The sequence below is a fragment of the Pelophylax lessonae genome (assembly GCF_965119305.1).
Source record: "Pelophylax lessonae genome assembly, chromosome: 9".
Taxonomy (NCBI): Eukaryota; Metazoa; Chordata; class Amphibia; order Anura; family Ranidae; genus Pelophylax; species Pelophylax lessonae.
In genome coordinates, this window is record NC_138776.1 from 70,645,770 (window position 1) to 70,664,784 (window position 19,015).

Here is a 19,015-nt window from a genome sequence, read left to right on the forward strand (position 1 = left end):
TCACTCTTCATTATAGGAGATCTGTAGGCTAAAATGGAACAGTTGATCGGATTGACGCATTGCCATCGGCCTAATTTTAAAGGTTATTCACCTTTTTATCGTCCTTAAAAATATATGGAAATGCTGCCAGGTCACTCTTTCTGGGAACTGTGACAACGCAGATTCCCATGACGTGAACTATTACTGTTGTCACTCTGATGGACAGTATAGCAAGGTCTACATTCCCTGGGGAGAAGCCTGGCAGGACCTCTTCTATCCCTTCTACGGACATAAGGGGGTTGATTTACTAAAGACAAAACAGACTAATAGTGCACTTTGAAAAGTGCAGTTGCTCCAGAGACTTGGTAAATGAGCAGAAGCTCTGCTGACTTCCATCATCCAATCAAGTGCAAGCATGAATTTCCTTGCATGCGATTAGGTATTCTTTGCAAATTCTGTGAAGCTTTACCTTATTTACTAAACTTTGGAGCAACTGCCTTTAGTAAATGAACTCCTAAGGGTCACTAAACCCACATCATAAAAACCCACAGAAATTATGCATTATATGATGTTCATACTCAACTCACTATTAGATTCATTTTCTGTATTCTACAAAAACCCTGGTTGATCCTGCTGCTCCATCTCCACCTTCTGCCCATGTCCCCCAAAACAGCTAGGGATTTTGCAGCTGATGTGGCTAATCTGTACATGCTCCGTTTTCAGTGTATTTTCTACTCTGAGCATTCCCTATCACATCTGAGCAGCCCATGGGACCATAGAGTCACACATGTTGGAATATACACAGTGCTAAATAACAGCCCACTCCCTCCCCCATGTCCACTAGACAGCTAAACACTAATGGGGTGAGAAATTACATGTAGATTAATGGTGGCTTCACCTCCCTCTTATTCCAAGACAAAGGTTTTGATTACAAGTTTACCATTTGTATGCAAACTTTAAAAAAACAGTTTGATATTCTTTATTTTTACTCTGTATTCCAAAAGGGTTTTTTTTTTTGAACATGCAACCAACAGCAGAGGACTAGAAGTGTCACTAAACTCACATCATAAAACGGTGTATTACATGCTGTTCATACACACTCACTATGAGATTCATTTTCTGTGTTCTGCAAAAAACCTGGTTGATCCTGCGGCTGTCTATTTCCACCTTCTGTCCATGTCCCCAATTCAGCAGTTGTGGTGGCAACTCTGCACAGACTCAGTTTTCAGTGTATTCTCTGCCCTTAGCTTTTTCCTCCCCATCACATCTGAGCAGCCCATGTGACTATAGAGTCACACATGTAGGCGTTTACATGGTGGTAAATGAGAGTCCACTCCCTCCTCCATGCCCACTAGCCAGCTAAAACACAATGGGGGGCAGGATACTACATGCAGATAATTTGGGGCTTCACCTCCCCCTTATTCTAAGACACCGACCTATGGGGCATGGCACAGACTGATGACTGCCAGAAATATTAACCCCCCCCCCCACCACGTTATTTCCACAAAATAATAAAGGTTTGATTTCAAATATACATTTGTATTCCAATTTAAAAGCCAGTTTATTGATATTTTTAATCCAAAAAGTTTTTTTTTTTTTTTTTTTTTTTAAAACTATAAACTACAATGCCTATAGCTACAGTGCCATCATCCATACACAGAAATCGAAGGGACAATGTAAATTAAATAGTATGCATTTGATGGTGGAGGAAGCATTACCCATATATATATATATATATATATATATATATATATATATATATATACACATATACATACATACATATACACATACATATACACACACACACACACTTTGTATTCTGACAATGGATCCAGCCACTGTCAAAATACACTGATCACAAGAAGGGACGTCACTGAATTTTCCCCAACCCATTTGGCTTTGCATTTCTTGGCTACTCCAGCACCCACTGTGGATGTTCCAACCCCTTCTGTAGTATTCAACAATCTAAATTAAATATAAAAAAATATGAGGGGTACAGTGAAAACCCCTAATCATATGCACAGGCTTAGGAACACAAGCTCAGATTCGGTCATCAAAGCCCCCCAACAGATATTAGAAAACCTAATGGGGTTTAGCACTCCAGCATACTCATTAAATTATAGGTCAGATTCAAACACAACTGCCTGTATTGCCCATGCCACCATGTTACATAGTTACATAGTAGTTGAGGTTGAAGACAATAGTCCATCCAGTTCAACCTGTGTAGGTGTGTGTGGACGTAATCATTTCTCATACCCCTGAATGTTTTGATCCTTGAGCTGTACGTCCAAGAGTCTTTTAAAAATAGCCATACTTCCCCCAGTTACTACCATTTGTGGCAGGGAATTACAGTCTAGTAGCCCTTACAGTAAAGAACCCCCTGCGTAGCCTGTGGTTAAATCTCTTCTCCTCTAAACGCATTGTATGACCTGGTGTCCTTAGGCATGCCATGTGTTGGTAACTTACCTCCAACCATGGGTTGCAGGAAAGAAATTTGCATGATTCCCCCATCAACACAGTGCTGACAGGGGACTCCCTCCTGCCAAGCAATGGTCTGCTCCCGACACTCTTCTCCTCCATTGTATATTAAAAATGTCCCAACTTGAGTTCTATTCACGGCACTACCTGCCTGGAGTTTCATGTTCAACCTGTGCCTGTGTGGATTTCCTCCCACATTCCAAAGACATGCTGATAGGGCTGATTTGGGCAGGAGCCAAATAACCCGGTATGTATACTGCAAATTTACACTGTTATACAAGCTGTACACTCACTACTTTACATTGTAGCAAAGTGTCATTTCTTCAGTGTTGTCACATGAAAAGGTAAAATAAAATATTTACTAAAATGTGAGGGGTGTACTCACTTTTGTGAGATACTGTATGTGCACCTACTGTTGGAGATGAAGAATTTAGTGTGACTACCCATATGAGCCATTAGTAGAGCTCGTGGCTGCTCGATCCGCAGTCGCACAGCTGAGAGTAATTGTCCATAGAAGTGATCTGCACAGTAATGAATAAAGTTGTGTAGGATGAAACGCGTTAAATGACAAACTTGTACACAGTGGTTTTTCGAATAACAGCAAGCAGCAAGATTTTAGAGCAACATCAGTTGTGCAGATCACTTCTATGGACATATGGACCTGCTGAACATTTTCTGTTTAGACGATGTAAGACATACGGTGAAATAAAAGTATTAGATATACAATCATGGCTTTCCCACGAAAGCTAAAACAAAGTAAAAAACAAGCATTAGAATGTTCTACCATTGGATGAAAAAAAATAAAATATTGGGCAGATGGCATGCCGTTTACAAGTTCTCGCCTTAAGTGTGCCGCTTTGGTTGAAATTTTCACACTAAGGAAAGCAGAATTCCAGGGTGTGTAAATGTGTTAAGGCGACTAAAGATATGAACTTTGAGCCTGACAGACAAGTCATAGGAATCTCTGAATGCACAAACTGTAAAGTGCAAACTGATATCTCAGGGGCATTTTTTTTTTTTCCCTTCTTCAAAAAAAGTTGAAATTGGGTGGCTGTTTTTGCCACCTTTTTTTTTTTATGAGCTGAACTAACTCAAATATCTAAGACTTTTCAATGTACACAAAAGGCCTATTTCTCTCAAACATGGTCACATCTGTCTGAATCTGTGTTAGTGAAAACTTTTGCCGAGATAATCCATCCACCTCACAGGTGTGGCATATCAAGATGCTGATTAGACAGCATGATTATTGCACAGGTGCGCCTCAGGCTGGGCACAATAAAGGCCACTCTAACTAAAATGTGCAGTTTTACTGTATTTGGGGGGGTCCAAAAACCAGTCAGTATCTGGTGTGACTGCCATTTGCAACACATCTCCTTCGCATAGAGTTAACCAGGTTGTTGATCATGGCCTGTGGAATGTTGGTCCACTCCTCTTCAATAGCTGTGCAAAGTTGCTGGATATTGGCAGGACCTGAAACACGCTGTCGTATACGCCGATCCAAAGCATCCCAAACATACTCCATGGGTGACATGTCCGGTGAGTATGCTGTCAATGCAAGAACTGGGAGGTTTTCAGCTTCCAGGAATGGTGTACAGATCCTTGCAACATGGGGCTGTGCATTATTATGCTGCAACATGAGGTGATGGTCGTGGATGAATGGCACAACAATTGGCCTCAGGATCTCGTCACAGTATTTCTGTGTATTCAAAATGCATGTGTGTTTGTTGTACATAACATACGCCTGCCCATACCATAACACCACCGCCACCATGGGCCACTCAATCCACAACGTTGACATCAGCAAACTGCTCACCCACACGACGCCATTCACGCTGTCTGCCATCTGCCCTGAACAGTGAAAACTGGGAATCATCCGTGAAGAGAACGCCTCTCCAAAGTGCCAGACGCCATTGAATTTGCCCACTCAAGACGGTTACGACGACTAACTGCAGTCAGGTCGAGACCCTGACGACGAGCATGCAGATGAGCTTCACCGAGACGGTTTCTGACAGTTTGTGCAGAAATTCTTTGGTTATGCAAACCAATTGTTGCAGCAGCTGCCCGGGTGGCTGGTCTCAGATGATCTTGGAGGTGAAGATGCTGGATGTGGAGGTCCTGGGCTGGTGTGGTTACACGTGGTCAGCAGTTTTGAGGCCGGTTGGATGTATTGCCAAATTCTCTGAAACACCTTTGGAGCCAGCTAATGGTAGGAGATATGAACATTCAATTCATGGGCAACAGCTCCTGAGGACATTCCTGCAGTCAGCATGCCAATTGCACGCTCCCTCAAAACTTGTAATATCTGTGGCATTGTGCGGTGTTATAAAAACTGCACATTTTAGAGTGGCCTTTTATTGTGGTCAGCCAAAGGCACACCTGTGCAATAATCATTCTATCTAATCGGCATCTTGATATGCCACACCTGTGAGGTGGATGGATCTCAGCAAAGGAGAAGTGCTCACTAACACAGATTTAGACAGATTTGTGAACAATATTTGAGAGAAATATGCCTTTTGTGTACATAGAAAGTCTTAGATCATTGGAGTTCAGCTCATAAAAAAAAGGGGGCAAAAAAAAAAAAAGTGTTGCGCTATCTATATACACACACCTCAAAAAATGTAAAGGAACACTTTGAAAACACATCAGATCTCAAATGGGGAAAACATCATGCTGGATAGCATGACAGGCTAACCCCCCACCCCTTTAACCTCTGCTATGATGCTGGCAACACTTCTATGTCTATTTCCCAAAGACAACCACTGGATATGATGCAGAGCACATGCACTCAACTTCTTTGGTTGACCATGGCGAGGCTGTTCTGAGTGGAACCTGACCTGATAAACTGTTGTATTGTCTTGGCCACCGTGCTGCAGCTCAGTTTCAGGGTCTTGGCAATCTTCTTATAGCCTAGGCAATCTTTATGTAGAGCAACAATTCTTTTCAGATCCTCAGAGAGTTTTGCCATGAGGTGCCATGTTGAACTTCCAGTGACCAGTATGAGAGAGTGAGAGCGATAACACTAAATTTAACACACCTGCTTCCCAATCACACCCAAGACCTTGTAACACTAACGAGTCACATGACACCAGGGAGGGAAAGTGGCTAATTGGGCCCAATTTGGATATTTTCACTTAGGGGTGTACTCACTTTTGTTACCAGCGGTTTAAAGACATTAATGGCTGTGTGTTAATTTATTGAGGGTACAGCAAATTTACATTATTATACAAGCTGTACACACTACACTACTGTACAAACTACTTTACATTGTAGCAAAGTGTTATTTCTTCAGTGTTGTCACATAAAAAGATATAAAAAAAATATTTACAAAAATGTGAGGGGTGTACTCACTTTTTTGAGATACTGTATAATGGTATGGACTGTGCATTGTGTTGGGAATGAAAGAATGCCACATAGTTCAATGGAAATAAACATTTTCAACCTCCAGGGGGCTAAATTTAAAGACAAATAAAAAAAAAAAAAAAAAAAGAAGGATGCACCAGGCTAGTCTATTTTTCTGAAATTTCATTGCAGCAACTCAAAAATAGTAGTTTGTATGGCCCCCACGTGCTTGTATGCATGCCTGACAATGTCGGGGCATGCTCCTTTTGAGACGACGGATGTGTCCTGGGACGACAGATGGTGTCCTGGGGCATTTCCTCCCAGACCGGGACCAGGGCATTACTGAGCTCCTGAACAGGCTGAGGTGCAACCTGTTGGTATCAGATGAACCAAAACATAATGACCCAGAGGTGTTCTATTGGATTTAGGTCAGGCAAGCATGGAGGCCGTTCAATGGTATCAATTCCTTCATCCTCCAGGAACTGGCTGCATACTCTTGCCACATGAGGCCAGGCATTGTCGTGCACCAGGAGAAACTCCGAACCAAATGCACCAGCGTAGGGTCTGACAATGGGTCCAAAGACTTCATCCCAATACCCAATGGCAATTAGGGTGCCACTGTCTAGCCTGTAAGAGGTTGGTGCATCCCTCTATGGATATGCCTCCCCAGACCATCACTGACCCACCACCAAACCTGTCATGTTGAATGATGTTACAGGCAGAATAATGTTCTCCATGGCCAGACCCTTTTCACATCGGTCACATTTGCTCAGGGTGAACCAGCTCTCATCTGCAAAAAGGACAAGGCACCAGTGGGGGGGGGGGGGGGGGACCTGCCAATTCTGGTGTTCAATGGCAAATGCCAATAGAGCTCCATGGTGCCGAGCAGTGAGCACAGGGCCCACTAGAGGACGTTGGGCCCTCAGGCCACCCTCATGAAGTCTGTTTCTGATTGTTTGGTCAGAGACATTAACACCAGTGGCCTGCTGGAGGTCATTTTGTAGAGCTCTGGCTGTGCTCATCCGGTTTCTCCTTGCACAAAGGAGCAGATACAGGTCCTGCTGATTAAAGGACCTTCTATGGCCCTGTCCAGCTTTCCTAGAGAAACTGCCTTTCTCATGGAATCTCCTCCATGCTCTTGAGTATGTGGTGGGAGACACAGCAAACCTTCTGGCAATAGCACATATTAATGTGCCATCCTGGAGGAGTTGGAATGCCTGTGCAACCTCTATAGGGTCCAGGTATCACCTCATGCTACCAGAAGTGACACTGACCCTAGCAGATACAGAACTGGTGAAAAACAGTCAGACGAGAAGAGTAGGGAAAAAAACATTTAGTGGCCTGCACCTGTAAAACCATTCTGTTTTGGAGGTTGTCTCATTGTTACCCTTCTAGTGGATTGGTTAAAGAAATTAACACCAAAAGCAGCTGAAACGGATTAACAACCCCCTCTGCTACTTAACTGACCAGATCAATATCCCAGGAGTTTGACTTGAAACTATACGCTGATTAAAAAAAAAGTGTTCCTTTAATTTTTTTGAGGTGTGTATGGCAGGGTCGAAGCTACCCATTCCCTTTTTATTTTTTTAAACAAAAATGAAGTAAAGTGACTTTAGGACAGTTGTCGTGTTTACTGGATACAATTAGTAACTCATTGACTGCTTTGGGCACTGATCCATAACAATATGAATTGGGCACTGATCCATAACAATATGATTTGAGCCTACAATGGAAAGGCTTGCACCCGATTTACCTTACACCTTTGCACTATAAAATGGTTTAGACTTTTATGCTACAACACTATTACTGTGCAACCAACTGGAAGTCACCACTCCAAACTACTGGTGGGGCAGCTTCTTCTGCACATTTGGTAAATGATCCCATTTACTCCTATAGGGAGACTGTGCTCCATTGGGACACATAATATCGAATCCGTTCCGTCGACGGAGCCATTCTGCTCAGCGAGGGGGGGGGGGGGGAAATCGATCCACCGATCCCCGCTGAGCAGGCGGATGACAGCTCGGTCTCCACTCTGTGCGGAGACGGAGGTGTCAGATCCCTGCTGTCCCCTATGGGAGAAATCAGATGAGAACGGACTGCCTGTCCGTTCTCATCTGATCCGCCAGACGGATGGAAAATAGGGTTTCCATCCATCCGGATTTGACGGACAGGATGGGATCGGATGTCAGCGGACATGTCTCTGCTGACATCCGCTGCCCCATAGAGATGCATGGGGCAGCCGTTCAGATCCGTCTGAAAAACTGACAGGCGGATCTAAAAACGGACTGCATGTGTGAAAGGGGCCTAAAGGGATTCTGAAGCTGGAAGTCTTCTTGCGATTTTGGATTGTCCTGGTGACCACACGGGTGTGGAGGAATCTTTCCAATATGCACAAAAAAAAAAAAAAAAACCCACACACCAAAAGTTTCTAGCCTTTCCCAACTAATAAAAATAAAGATGTAGGCCTAAAATATTTACTGGTGAATAGAGATATCCTTTTCAGCACACACAAATACATAGAAATAAATAACGTACATTAAGCGGGTGGTCCAATACTCCATCCATACATTGACGTTTCCGCATATTGATCACTTCTAGGTCAACCGCCATATCTTCACACACCTCCATCTCTTCTTCTGTTGGCTCTGGGTGAAAAAGCATATACAACAATTAGATGGTTTTCTTCCACAGGAGCATAATGGTACAAAAAGCGCTTTAGACTCCCACTACCTCCAGGTACAGGGGGTGGCAATGTGCACCCACTTATGCCAACCTGCACCTGGGGGGGGGGGGGGGGGGGGGGAAATCGATATCTACTATCAGGTGATATGCATGTGAAGTTCTGGGACTGTATACCGCTATGGTATAGATATATGGATGATGTCATTTTTTTCTGGACAGGATCCTTGGAGGATCTAAACGATTCCCGGATCCAGATTGGACAAGAATTTCAATCTAAAATTTACCATGGAGTACAGCCCTGACCATATCACATTTCTAGATATTGAGATTAGAAAAGAAACAGGATGGAGTGATGCAATGCATCGTAAACCCACAGCAGGTAATACCCTCCTTCACGTGCAGAGTTTTCACCCTAAGCCTTTATTTAAAAAAAGTATACCGTTTAGTCAATACTTGAGACTGCGTCGCGTATGCTCTGAGAATGATTTCTTTACCCAAGCTAATGCGAAAGGCTGTTCAAACAACAGCGGAAAAGCCGCTCAGGTGAGGCACAAATGCCCAGGTGCTGGTCGGATCCGCCATCCAGTAATCAAGCTTCCAAAGAGAAAAAGTGACCGCACTCAGAGGTGAATGAACTTGAAGTGTTTATTCCCATTCATAAAAGACAACGGTGCATCGAACAGACATGGACACGGTTAACGCGTTTCACAACACTCTTTGGAAGCTTAATGCGAAAGGCTACTACAACGAGGCTATTCTCCTAAATGCCTAAAAAAGGCCTTTAATAAAGTTAAAAAAGCTACTCGGGAGGAGGTATCATAAGCTGAAAAAAAAATACCCTCAGCGACGGTACGAGTAATCACAACATTCAATCGCCAACACACTCATGTCCAGAGAATTCTTCAAAAACCCTGGTATCTTGACCAATGACTCCATTCTCCAGAAATATATTAGGGATAATCCAGAAATTATGCATCAGAGGGCAAAATCATTGAAAGATAAAATAACTAAAAAGTCATTTTGGAGACACTCAGGAATCTATCCCCAAGCAGGAAACTAGAGGCACTTGGTAATGGGGATCGTGTGAATTTTGCCCATGGATATTTAAAAACCAAACATTATATCTTCCAAATGGCAGACTTCATCGGGTTCCCTACTATGTTGACTACCAGACCATAAGAATCATATTAGGTTTTGCAACTGTGGAGCGTTTTATATAGACCAAACGCCAATTGAAATTTATGGCGCAGGATCAAGGACCACATATACTATGGGAAAAGCAACAAACTATTCACCCCTATTGGACGACATATCACTGACACATAAATGGGACAAGAGTGACATTAACTTTGCGGCTCTAGAACGGATAATTCCAGATTCAAGGGGAGGAGATTTTGATAAAATAGTCCTCCAACGAGAAGCCGGACAGTTCTACAATTTACAGGCCACTGTAGCACCAGGGCTAAATGAAGCCATGAGCTTCGAACCCTACTTATAAAAGTGGGTAGGTTGTTTTGCTCCCTGGTAGGATTGGTCCTTGCTCCCGATCTTCCCGCTTATCCCTCCCTCAAACATTCATTCAAGGGGTGTTCCTTCCCCCCCTTGCCCTCCCTCTTTCTTATTAACAGTTGGACATTGTGAAATTCCATTTTTTCTATACATGCATGAATTAACTAGTATATGTCCTTTTTATAAGGCTAGACTGGCTGATATAGTCTCCTTAATGCTATAGTGAATATTTTACACTGTGAATATTGAAAGCAATTATGTCAGCTGCTGATAACATAGTCTATGTTTGGAAATGTATTTATTTTTTTTGTGATCGTTTTTTGTCCCCACATCAGTTTTTTCGACAACACTGCTTTTTGATGAATTGTGGCTGTTGGTGTCTCCTGGGGCGGGCACATGTGTTCTACACGGACAGAAATATACCACACTATTCCTGTCCATTGCTATATGTAGGTTTTTTTCCTCCCTCTGCTGTTTTTCAGGCGATTTCTGTAGAATGTCATCTAGAGTGAGCAAGAGCAGAGATCTTTCCTGTTCTACAGCAAGGCTTGGGCTCCACCGCCAATTCGCGCATGCGCGGCGGGTAGAACGCACACAAGGCTGTGACGTCAGAACGTGGAAGTGCTGGGTATGAAGTGTGGCCTTGCGGGGACATAAATAGGACTCCCCAGCACTGTCTCAGCGTCTTACCTTCCTGGGAGACCTAAAACACAGGAAGTGGTGCTCATCATTGGTATGTACCGATACTTTGACATCCAGCTTAGGAGCATAAACTTCTTGGAATATTTAGGAGATGACTAGTTCATAATTGTCCCTTTGGCTGCATGTTTCTTCTAGTTGGCGGCCCTATACAACAAGACAGTTGCATATACCCATCGACAATGTGTGCTTGCTTTCTGCCACAGTCATTCAGCAGCATAAGGCGTTGATCCTATACCTGATTGTATGACAGGATTTTTTCAGCACTTATTCAATAGAAACATACTTGGGATTGGGCCAAACTTCATAAAAGCAGACAGATATGAGATGATGAACTACCAACATTAATTTAGCAATGTGGCCTTGCTGGGGGGTGGGGTGGTGTTTTCCTATAGTCCCTGTGTCAGCCCGGGAGGCATATGATGATGACCCAGTGTATTCCATCAGTGTTTTTGGAAGTAACAAGTTGGGGACAATTTTGTCTGCTTTCTACAAAAATTTTTAAAAAAAAGTATGACTGTTTATATGGTTATTTTATATATACCTAATTGATGGTTATTGTGTTTGGCAGAATAGAATTTCCTCCTCCCTTTTTGGGTCCTGAAAAATCTACACTTACGGCAAAACGCGTTGACCTACGGAGGCTCTCTCTACTCAGACATCCCCATTCTGGTTTTCTCCTAGATACTACCCCTACCTGGGGAAAGTGTCACAATTGGCCCCTTGAGGTCATATTTTTTGTATTATTGTCATAGGTTTTTATTATGTATCGATGCTTAATTAGATATCATGTGATACATTTTTAAATGTGTTCAAATAAAAATAATTTTTGATACTTCAACATGTTTGATATAGTCTCACACCTATGCCAGTAAAGTCCTCCTGATACAGGATGGGGTTCGGTTTTCTTTTTTGCTCTTTAGAAAACAGCGATATTGCCATCATTTACTCTGCACCCCCAAATTCTGATGGCTTGCCGCTTGGGATATAAATACTGGAAATAATGTCTGCACAGTGGGGTTGATTTACTAAAACTGGAGAGAGCAAAATCTGGTGCACCTGTGCATGGACGAGACATACTTGCCTCACACCCGGTACTGGAGGCCGCCATATTTTTTTTACTTCCCTTGATCCATGCTAGTTCCAGGGCAGAGAACACAAACTTCAATGCCCCAAAAGTGCAATAAAAAGAAGCCTTGGCGGACCGGTTACAGCTGCCCAGACAGAAACAATGTGAACAAGTGTTTAAAGTGATAAGACAATGATCAGGATTCAGTCTGACCAACTACCATCTGTCCAATGTCAGTCAGTAGGAACAGCTGTGACAACTAGCTGGTTGGATGCCATAGTGCATATGCTGAACTGTGAAGAAGAGTTATGAGGGTTTATGCGGTCACATAACTGTTTCTGCAGAACCCGAGTGATAAGAATGTTGTCAGCTAAGTCCTAATGTCAAGGGTTGGTTAACCTACAATCACTAGGAATGATAACTTATTATGGTGTACTTTGTGTTATTTTATGAGCGTATGTGCGTTATCTTACTTTTCCTGGCACATTTTCTATGCACTGTAAAGCAAAGGTCTCATCATACTCACAAAGAAAAATGTGAAAGGGTACTTGTGATAAAATTCTTTGGTCTATGCGTGTCCTGGTTCTATAAGCGGTGCAACCAGAAGAGTTAATACCTCATTGTCAAAAACACAGGTAGGGTCTATAATACTTTTGTTTTTTTTTTTTGTTTTTTTAAGAAGGGTATAGGCAAGATTTTAGTTGGAACAATGAAGGGTTATAACCCGTCAGATTTTTTTTCACCATCTGGGTCTCCTTGCAGAATTCTACCTTCACTTCTCTTGGGGTCCTCCAGGTCACCAGAACTAGTGTCCCCATTGGAGGATTTCCCCTCTATTACTTTTGTGGGGACAGCTAATTTGATATTTTTTTTTACTTTTAATGATAATAGTAAACAGGACAATTAGACTCCATTCACACCAGCACGACTTGTCAACCTGACAAGTCGAGCTTCCTCGCGGTCCATTGACTGCTACAGGACCCGTTCTAATAGGAGCGACACCGACTTAGAAAAAGGGTCCTGTACTACTTCAGGGCGACCTCGGAGCGACTTGCATAGACTTCCATTATGTGAAGTCCTTGCAAGTCGCTCCGAAGTTGTGGTGCATGGGAATGCACAAGTCGCCCCCGAAGTAGTACAGAGTCGTGCCGCCCCAGTGTGAACCGAGTCTTAGAGAGCGTGAATCTCCTTAAAGCGGAGTTCCACCCAAAAATGGAACTTCCGCTTTAGGTATTCTAACCCCCTGACATGCCACATTTGGCATGTGATTTTTTTTTGGGGGGGGGGTGGGGGAGCGGGTACCTAGTTTTGACAGGTACCCGCTCCAACTTCCGCTCGGAGCGCCGCGGCGCCCTGAACGGAAGTTCCCCTCTCCCCCTCCCTCCCTGCAATCTTCTGGGACATGTCAGAGGTCCCAGAAGATTGCCGGCCAATCAAGACGCGCAGCGCGACTCGCGCATGCGCAGTGGGTACCCGGCTGTGAAGCCGCAAACTGTCACACCTGGGTGCCCACAGCAGTGATGCCGGTGCTGAGGGAGAGGATCGAGGCTTCGGGCGGCCACATCGCTGGACCGTTGGACAGGTGAGTGAAATGGCTGGAACTATGCTTTAACGCAATTGTAAAGTCTTTTTCCCTATAAAAATGACAAACAATGTTATACTTACCTCCTCTATGCAGTTGGTTATGCACAGAGCAGTCTGGATCCTCCTCTTCTTGGGTCCCTCATCTGTGATTCTGGCCCCTCTCTCCTGTTGAGTGCCCCCACAGAAAGCAGCTTGCTATGGGGGCACTCGAGCTGAGTCACAGCTCCCGTGTCCATTCAGACACGGAGTCCGACTTGGCCCCATCCCCTCTCTCCCCTGTGAATGGCTAGCCAACTTTGATTGACAGCACCGGCAGCCAATGGCGCCGCTGCGGTGTCTCAGCCAATCAAGAGGGAGAATCTCAGACGGCTGAGACACTCGTGGACATCGCCAGACAGAGGGACCTCAAGTAAGTGTTGGGAGGGGAGCTTCTGCACACAAAAGGCTTTTTATCTTAATGCATAGCTGCGTAAACTGTCTGCGCTATATATAAATCCTGAGTGTTCTAATCCCAAAAGGTTTGCTTTTAGTTATACTTTAACAGATACATTTCCCAGTTTTCAGGGGTCAACCCACTTCTTCTAGGGTACAACCAGTACGGGGACAAGAAAGTTCATATCTTAGAAAAAGGGTGTTGATCCCCGAATGCATGCCCAAAAATTGAAAATGTGCAAAAAACTTATAACACACAAACTCCTGAAACACGTCATCCTGGCAACCACTATCCAATCAGGCCCCTGGATATCCAGCAGAGGTGGAGAGGGTTGATGCCAACCTCGCCCGAGCAGCGCATGCACTGAACACTTTAGCCGGCAGCCAGGAGCGCGGCTGCTCCTAGGCTTTGTAGGTGCTGCCTATAGAGTCTGCACCCCTCCGCTGGATGTCAGGAGTCCAATTTAGTACCCAGCAGTACTTTTTTTTTGTTAAAAAGGAGTCCACTATTGCCAACAGCTTGGGAAAACTTTGACATTAACGCCAGCTGTAATTTTTAAGGAACTACGGGGATTTGTCCAGCCCTGCTCTAAGGTTACATGTGTGGTAGAAGGATATATAGCGCACCAGCAGTGGAGGACGTGTTGGAACAGGCTTCAATCCCTCTGGACATAAACTTAAGTAAGAAGAGCCACAAGCACCTCCATTGTGCTTTTTATGTTTGTTAACCCTTATACTTCCAAAAACCCAGTATGTACAGATGTCCTATGACTAAAGTTGCTTGTTCAGCCAAGTGAGGATTGTTATGCGCAGTGCTTTTTTTTCTCTGGAACGTGGTAGTAATTTATACCACCACCTCCAGCATTGGCAATGTGCTCACCGATTTGTCACTTGTAAGCACATAAGCCCGAGAACTTTTTTGCGGTACTTACTTTCTCTGCCGGCTTCTGTGTTTACAAGGGACGGCGTGCCTCTTCAGGAGGCTCAGGCACAGAACTTTCCTTGCCCCTTTCATATGTCAGAGGAGATCGGCGCACCAGACTCCTGCTGCTGCCCTCACTGTTTAACTGGCACTTCTCTGTGCCAATCTCAGGTGAGATCTAGCTACTCTTCCACAGCAGCCCCCCTCTGTACCTGGGTGTGCACTCCGGAGCCCTGGCTGGTCCACATGCACTCTAGACACCAAAAATTAACATGGAAAGGTGCTGGACTGGCTTGCAAACCACAGAAATGAAGATGGATGACCGCACTCTGATATATGGAAAAATCCAAAGGTTTATTAGAAATAATCCATCAATAGAAGCACATCACAGTCTCTCAAGGCAAGGAACAAACGTTGATGCATTTCATGTTACAAGGGATTAGTTACTTTTCTGAAGGATGGGAGTACCTGCACTTATTATCCCTGGGTATGCATGTGCCAACAGACACAACTCACCCATATCCTGTAGAAGATAAAAAAATAAAGATTAAATATACCATATGCTATCCAAGAGGAGGACAAGCTTTGCTGCTCTACTATACAACTTTGCACAGCCAACCCATGTAAGAATGCTTCTTTCTCTGAGCAAATACTTAAAAACCAGAAAAACACCCAGGATGCCCTCCCCTCCCCCTCCTAACCTATCCTTCTGACCCTAACCCTGCCAAAATCATCCCTACCCATCCCATTATCATTCCTTTTCATGTATCTATCGCTCTTCTATTTCCACACCACAATACAAATCTGATCTCCTATATCATACTCTTATGCAAGGTCACCAATAAGGACATCATATTGTACATTGAGTTTCCTTTGACAGCTCCTAGTTTGCAGTGAACTTTGAAAAAACATCACTACAAATCCTGGACAAGAAAAACCTGATAATGTGCAAATCACCCCTGGACCCCAACCATTTAAAAATGTTTTTTGAAATTTTAATTCTTACCTGGGCAGCCCGGCGGTTTGATCATTTGTCATTTTGATACATTACCTTTTTACAAACTTTCAAAAGTTCTCCCATCTCAACCTAAAGGCATTTTAGGGAGTTACAGGGCAATCTATAGAGGTGATCAGGCATTCTTTAGGAGTTACAGGGCAATCTATAGAGGTGATGAGGAATTCTTTAGGAGTTACAGGGCAATCTATAGGGGTGATCAGGAATTCTTTAGGGGTTACAGGGCAATCTATAGAGGTGATCAGGCATTCTCTAGGAGTTACAGGGCAATCTATAGAGGTGATCAGGCATTCTCTAGGAGTTACAGGGCAATCTATAGAGGTGATCAGGCATTCTCTAGGAGTTACAGGGCAATCTATAGGGGTGATCAGGCATTCTTTAGGAGTTACAGGGCAATCTATAAGGGTGATCAGGCATTCTTTAGGAGTTACAGGGCAATCTATAGAGGTGATCAGGAATTCTTTAGGGGTTACAGGGCAATCTATAGAGGTGATCAGGCATTCTCCAGGAGTTACAGGGCAATCTATAGAGGTGATCAGGAATTCTTTAGGAGTTACAGGGCAATCTATAGGGGTGATCAGGAATTCTTTAGGGGTTACAGGGCAATCTATAGAGGTGATCAGGAATTAAGAGTTACAGGGCAATCTATAGAGGTGATCAGGAATTAAGAGTTACAGGGGAATCTATAGAGGTGATCAGGCATTCTATAGGAGTTACAGGGCAATCTATAGAGGTGATCAGGAATTAAGAGTTACAGGGCAATCTATAGAGGTGATCAGGAATTCTTTAGGAGTTACAGGGCAATCTATAGGGGTGATCAGGAATTCTTTAGGGGTTACAGGGCAATCTATAGAGGTGATCAGGAATTAAGAGTTACAGGGCAATCTATAGAGGTGATCAGGAATTCTTTAGGAGTTACAGGGCAATCTATAGGGGTGATCAGGAATTCTTTAGGAGTTACAGGGCAATCTATAGGGGTGATCGGGAATTCTTTAGGGGTTACAGGGCAATCTATAGGGGTGATCGGGAATTCTTTAGGGGTTACAGGGCAATCTATAGGGGTGATCAGACATTCTATAAGAGTTCCAATGCAATCTATAGGGGTGATCAGACATGTTATAATTGTTGTAATGTAGTTTATTGGGGTGATCGGACAATGTAGAGGCACGCTGAGCCTCCTAGTGCCACCCCCGGTACATCCAATCTTCCTTCTCATATCCATCAATAGAGGTGGAGTGTCCCCTGGTACCCCGATCCCCTCTCCTTACCTTGCGATGTCCCCGGGGGATTGCTGTCCCCGCACACCGATCTCCTCCCTCCGTCCGATACAGGACAGAACGTGCTCAGTGTTACAATGTATCCATTGCCCGCCCAACCAATCATCGTGCGGCGTTCAAAAGCGCGTGACGTCACTCAGCATGCCAGAGGCGGAAATAGAGCAAACATTAACCCCATGTGTTCTGTGCAGCTAGAGGAACTGGTATAGCAGGCTATGGGATGTCCTAGTGATGGTATTGGAATGATAGGACAGCAATACATCCATCAAACACCTACACAGGGAGGATTTACCGAAATTGGAACAACTGTGTATAGGAACCAATCAGATGTTAGCCTCAGCTTGTTCAACTAAAGCCCCGTACACAGGTCCCGAATGTCGGCCGAACGATCGGCCGTCTTTTGTCCAGGGCTGTCCTGTCGGTTGAAAACTGCAAAAGACTGCACATGAATTTTGTCGGCCAACAACAGCCGACTGCAGAAGTGATGTCATGTGATGGTTAACTTTCTGTGTGTTTTTTCTTTTCTGAGCATGCCCAGTCTTGCTCATCTGCTGATTGTTGGCCGAATTCTGTACTGACTGAGGAACAGTCGGCCGTTCTGGTGTTGGCCAACAAAAATTTTAATGCCTGCACAACAGATTCTGTGCGGCCGAAAAGTCGCAGTCGGTTGTCAGAAGCATCATACTAACAAGCCGAATATTTACGGCCGACAATCGCTACGTGTGTACGGGGCTTTAGCCTTGAAAATGAAAGCTAGAAGTTGATTGGTTGTCATGCACAGCTGATCCAGTAAATTCCCCTCTACAGTGTCAGCTCAGATAAAAATTGCCTGGAATAGGAGAAGAGAGATAATGACAGAGAAAAGGACCAGGGAACTCTGTAGATGGAGGACATCCCCTATGATGCTGTCTGGCCACGTCTGCCGATTACCAGAAAAAGCAATGCAACAAATAATTTTATTCCATCTTTTTAAAATACTCAATTCAATTAGAGAGGCTGGAAAAAGTTCAGTGAAATATGAATATTGGACATGGCAGATGTTATGGCTTGCTTTCAGGTCCCATGCTGAGCGGCTGCCCTGCCACAGGAGGTTGGCTGCTTGGCACAGGCATCAAAAACTGAGCACACTAGGCATGAGAGCACAGCGTGGCCAGTTTTCTAGCTGTGAAAAAACTAAATTAATACCCGCGCTTGGTAGATCAACCGAAATATGTGAGTCAATAAAATAAGTGAATAGTGTAAATTATTAAATTATTATAAAGTGCAAATTAGTATGCAGCAGCTGCTACACTAAGCAAATCTTAGGAAATATTCAAAACCAAAATTAAGCAGCGCTAGCATTTAGTGATAATATAGATCATGTGAATAAATTCAATTCATCAAATGTGAAATAAATATGAATAAATTTACGAATAAAAATGTCCTTAATCATGAACCAAATAAAGTGCTCAGGTGCTGAAATTTTATACAAAATTCATCAAATCAAACCACAATGTGAATAAATATGAATAAAACAGTCCTTAAACGTGATCCAAATAAGGTGCTCAGGTGCCAGAGGTTAAACAAGGTGCTTCAAAGTGATAGGTGACCCCTCTCGGTTCCCCACTCACCAAATGGCCAGAATTTTTAAGCCTTGAAATTATATTGCACATTAGCCCTCATTGCCAGGATCTTAAAGGTGTTTCTCCATATAGCCTTGAATCAGGATAGGTAGGAATCCATTTCCGTGTCCACCATTAAAATAAATAAAGGCCATACATAGTGAAGTATGTTTATACTATTTATTACGCTTCATAAGCCGAAAACATACTTACAAACAAAATTAGCAAGAGCGCATATACAAGATGCCTCGTGTAGGCAGCGCTTGGCGTGCGTTCCACGACCAGGAAGTGCCTGACCGGAAGTGACGTTCCGTCTCGTCCGTAACAGGAAATTACGTCAACGCGTTTCACTGTCCTCCATGGCGTTTTCAAAGACCTTCAAAGACCTTTCAAAGATCTTTGAAAACGCCGTGGAGGACGGTGAAA

At 43.7% G+C, this 19,015-nt stretch overlaps 1 protein-coding gene across 1 annotated transcript in view; it reads right to left on the minus strand.

Moving 5' to 3' along the window:
- Nucleotides 1-16,986, minus strand: part of LOC309564547 (uncharacterized protein) — a 70,162-nt gene extending 53,176 nt beyond the window's left edge. Inside the window, exons 1-2 of the mRNA XM_082269193.1 lie at nucleotides 16,980-16,986; nucleotides 8,335-8,444 (exon numbers count right to left, since the gene is read on the minus strand). Of these exons, the coding sequence (XP_082125319.1) occupies nucleotides 8,335-8,427 (93 nt within the window). The 5' untranslated portion in view covers nucleotides 8,428-8,444; nucleotides 16,980-16,986. The remainder of the gene's footprint in view (nucleotides 1-8,334; nucleotides 8,445-16,979) is intronic.
- Between the last annotated feature and the right edge of the window lie 2,029 nt (nucleotides 16,987-19,015).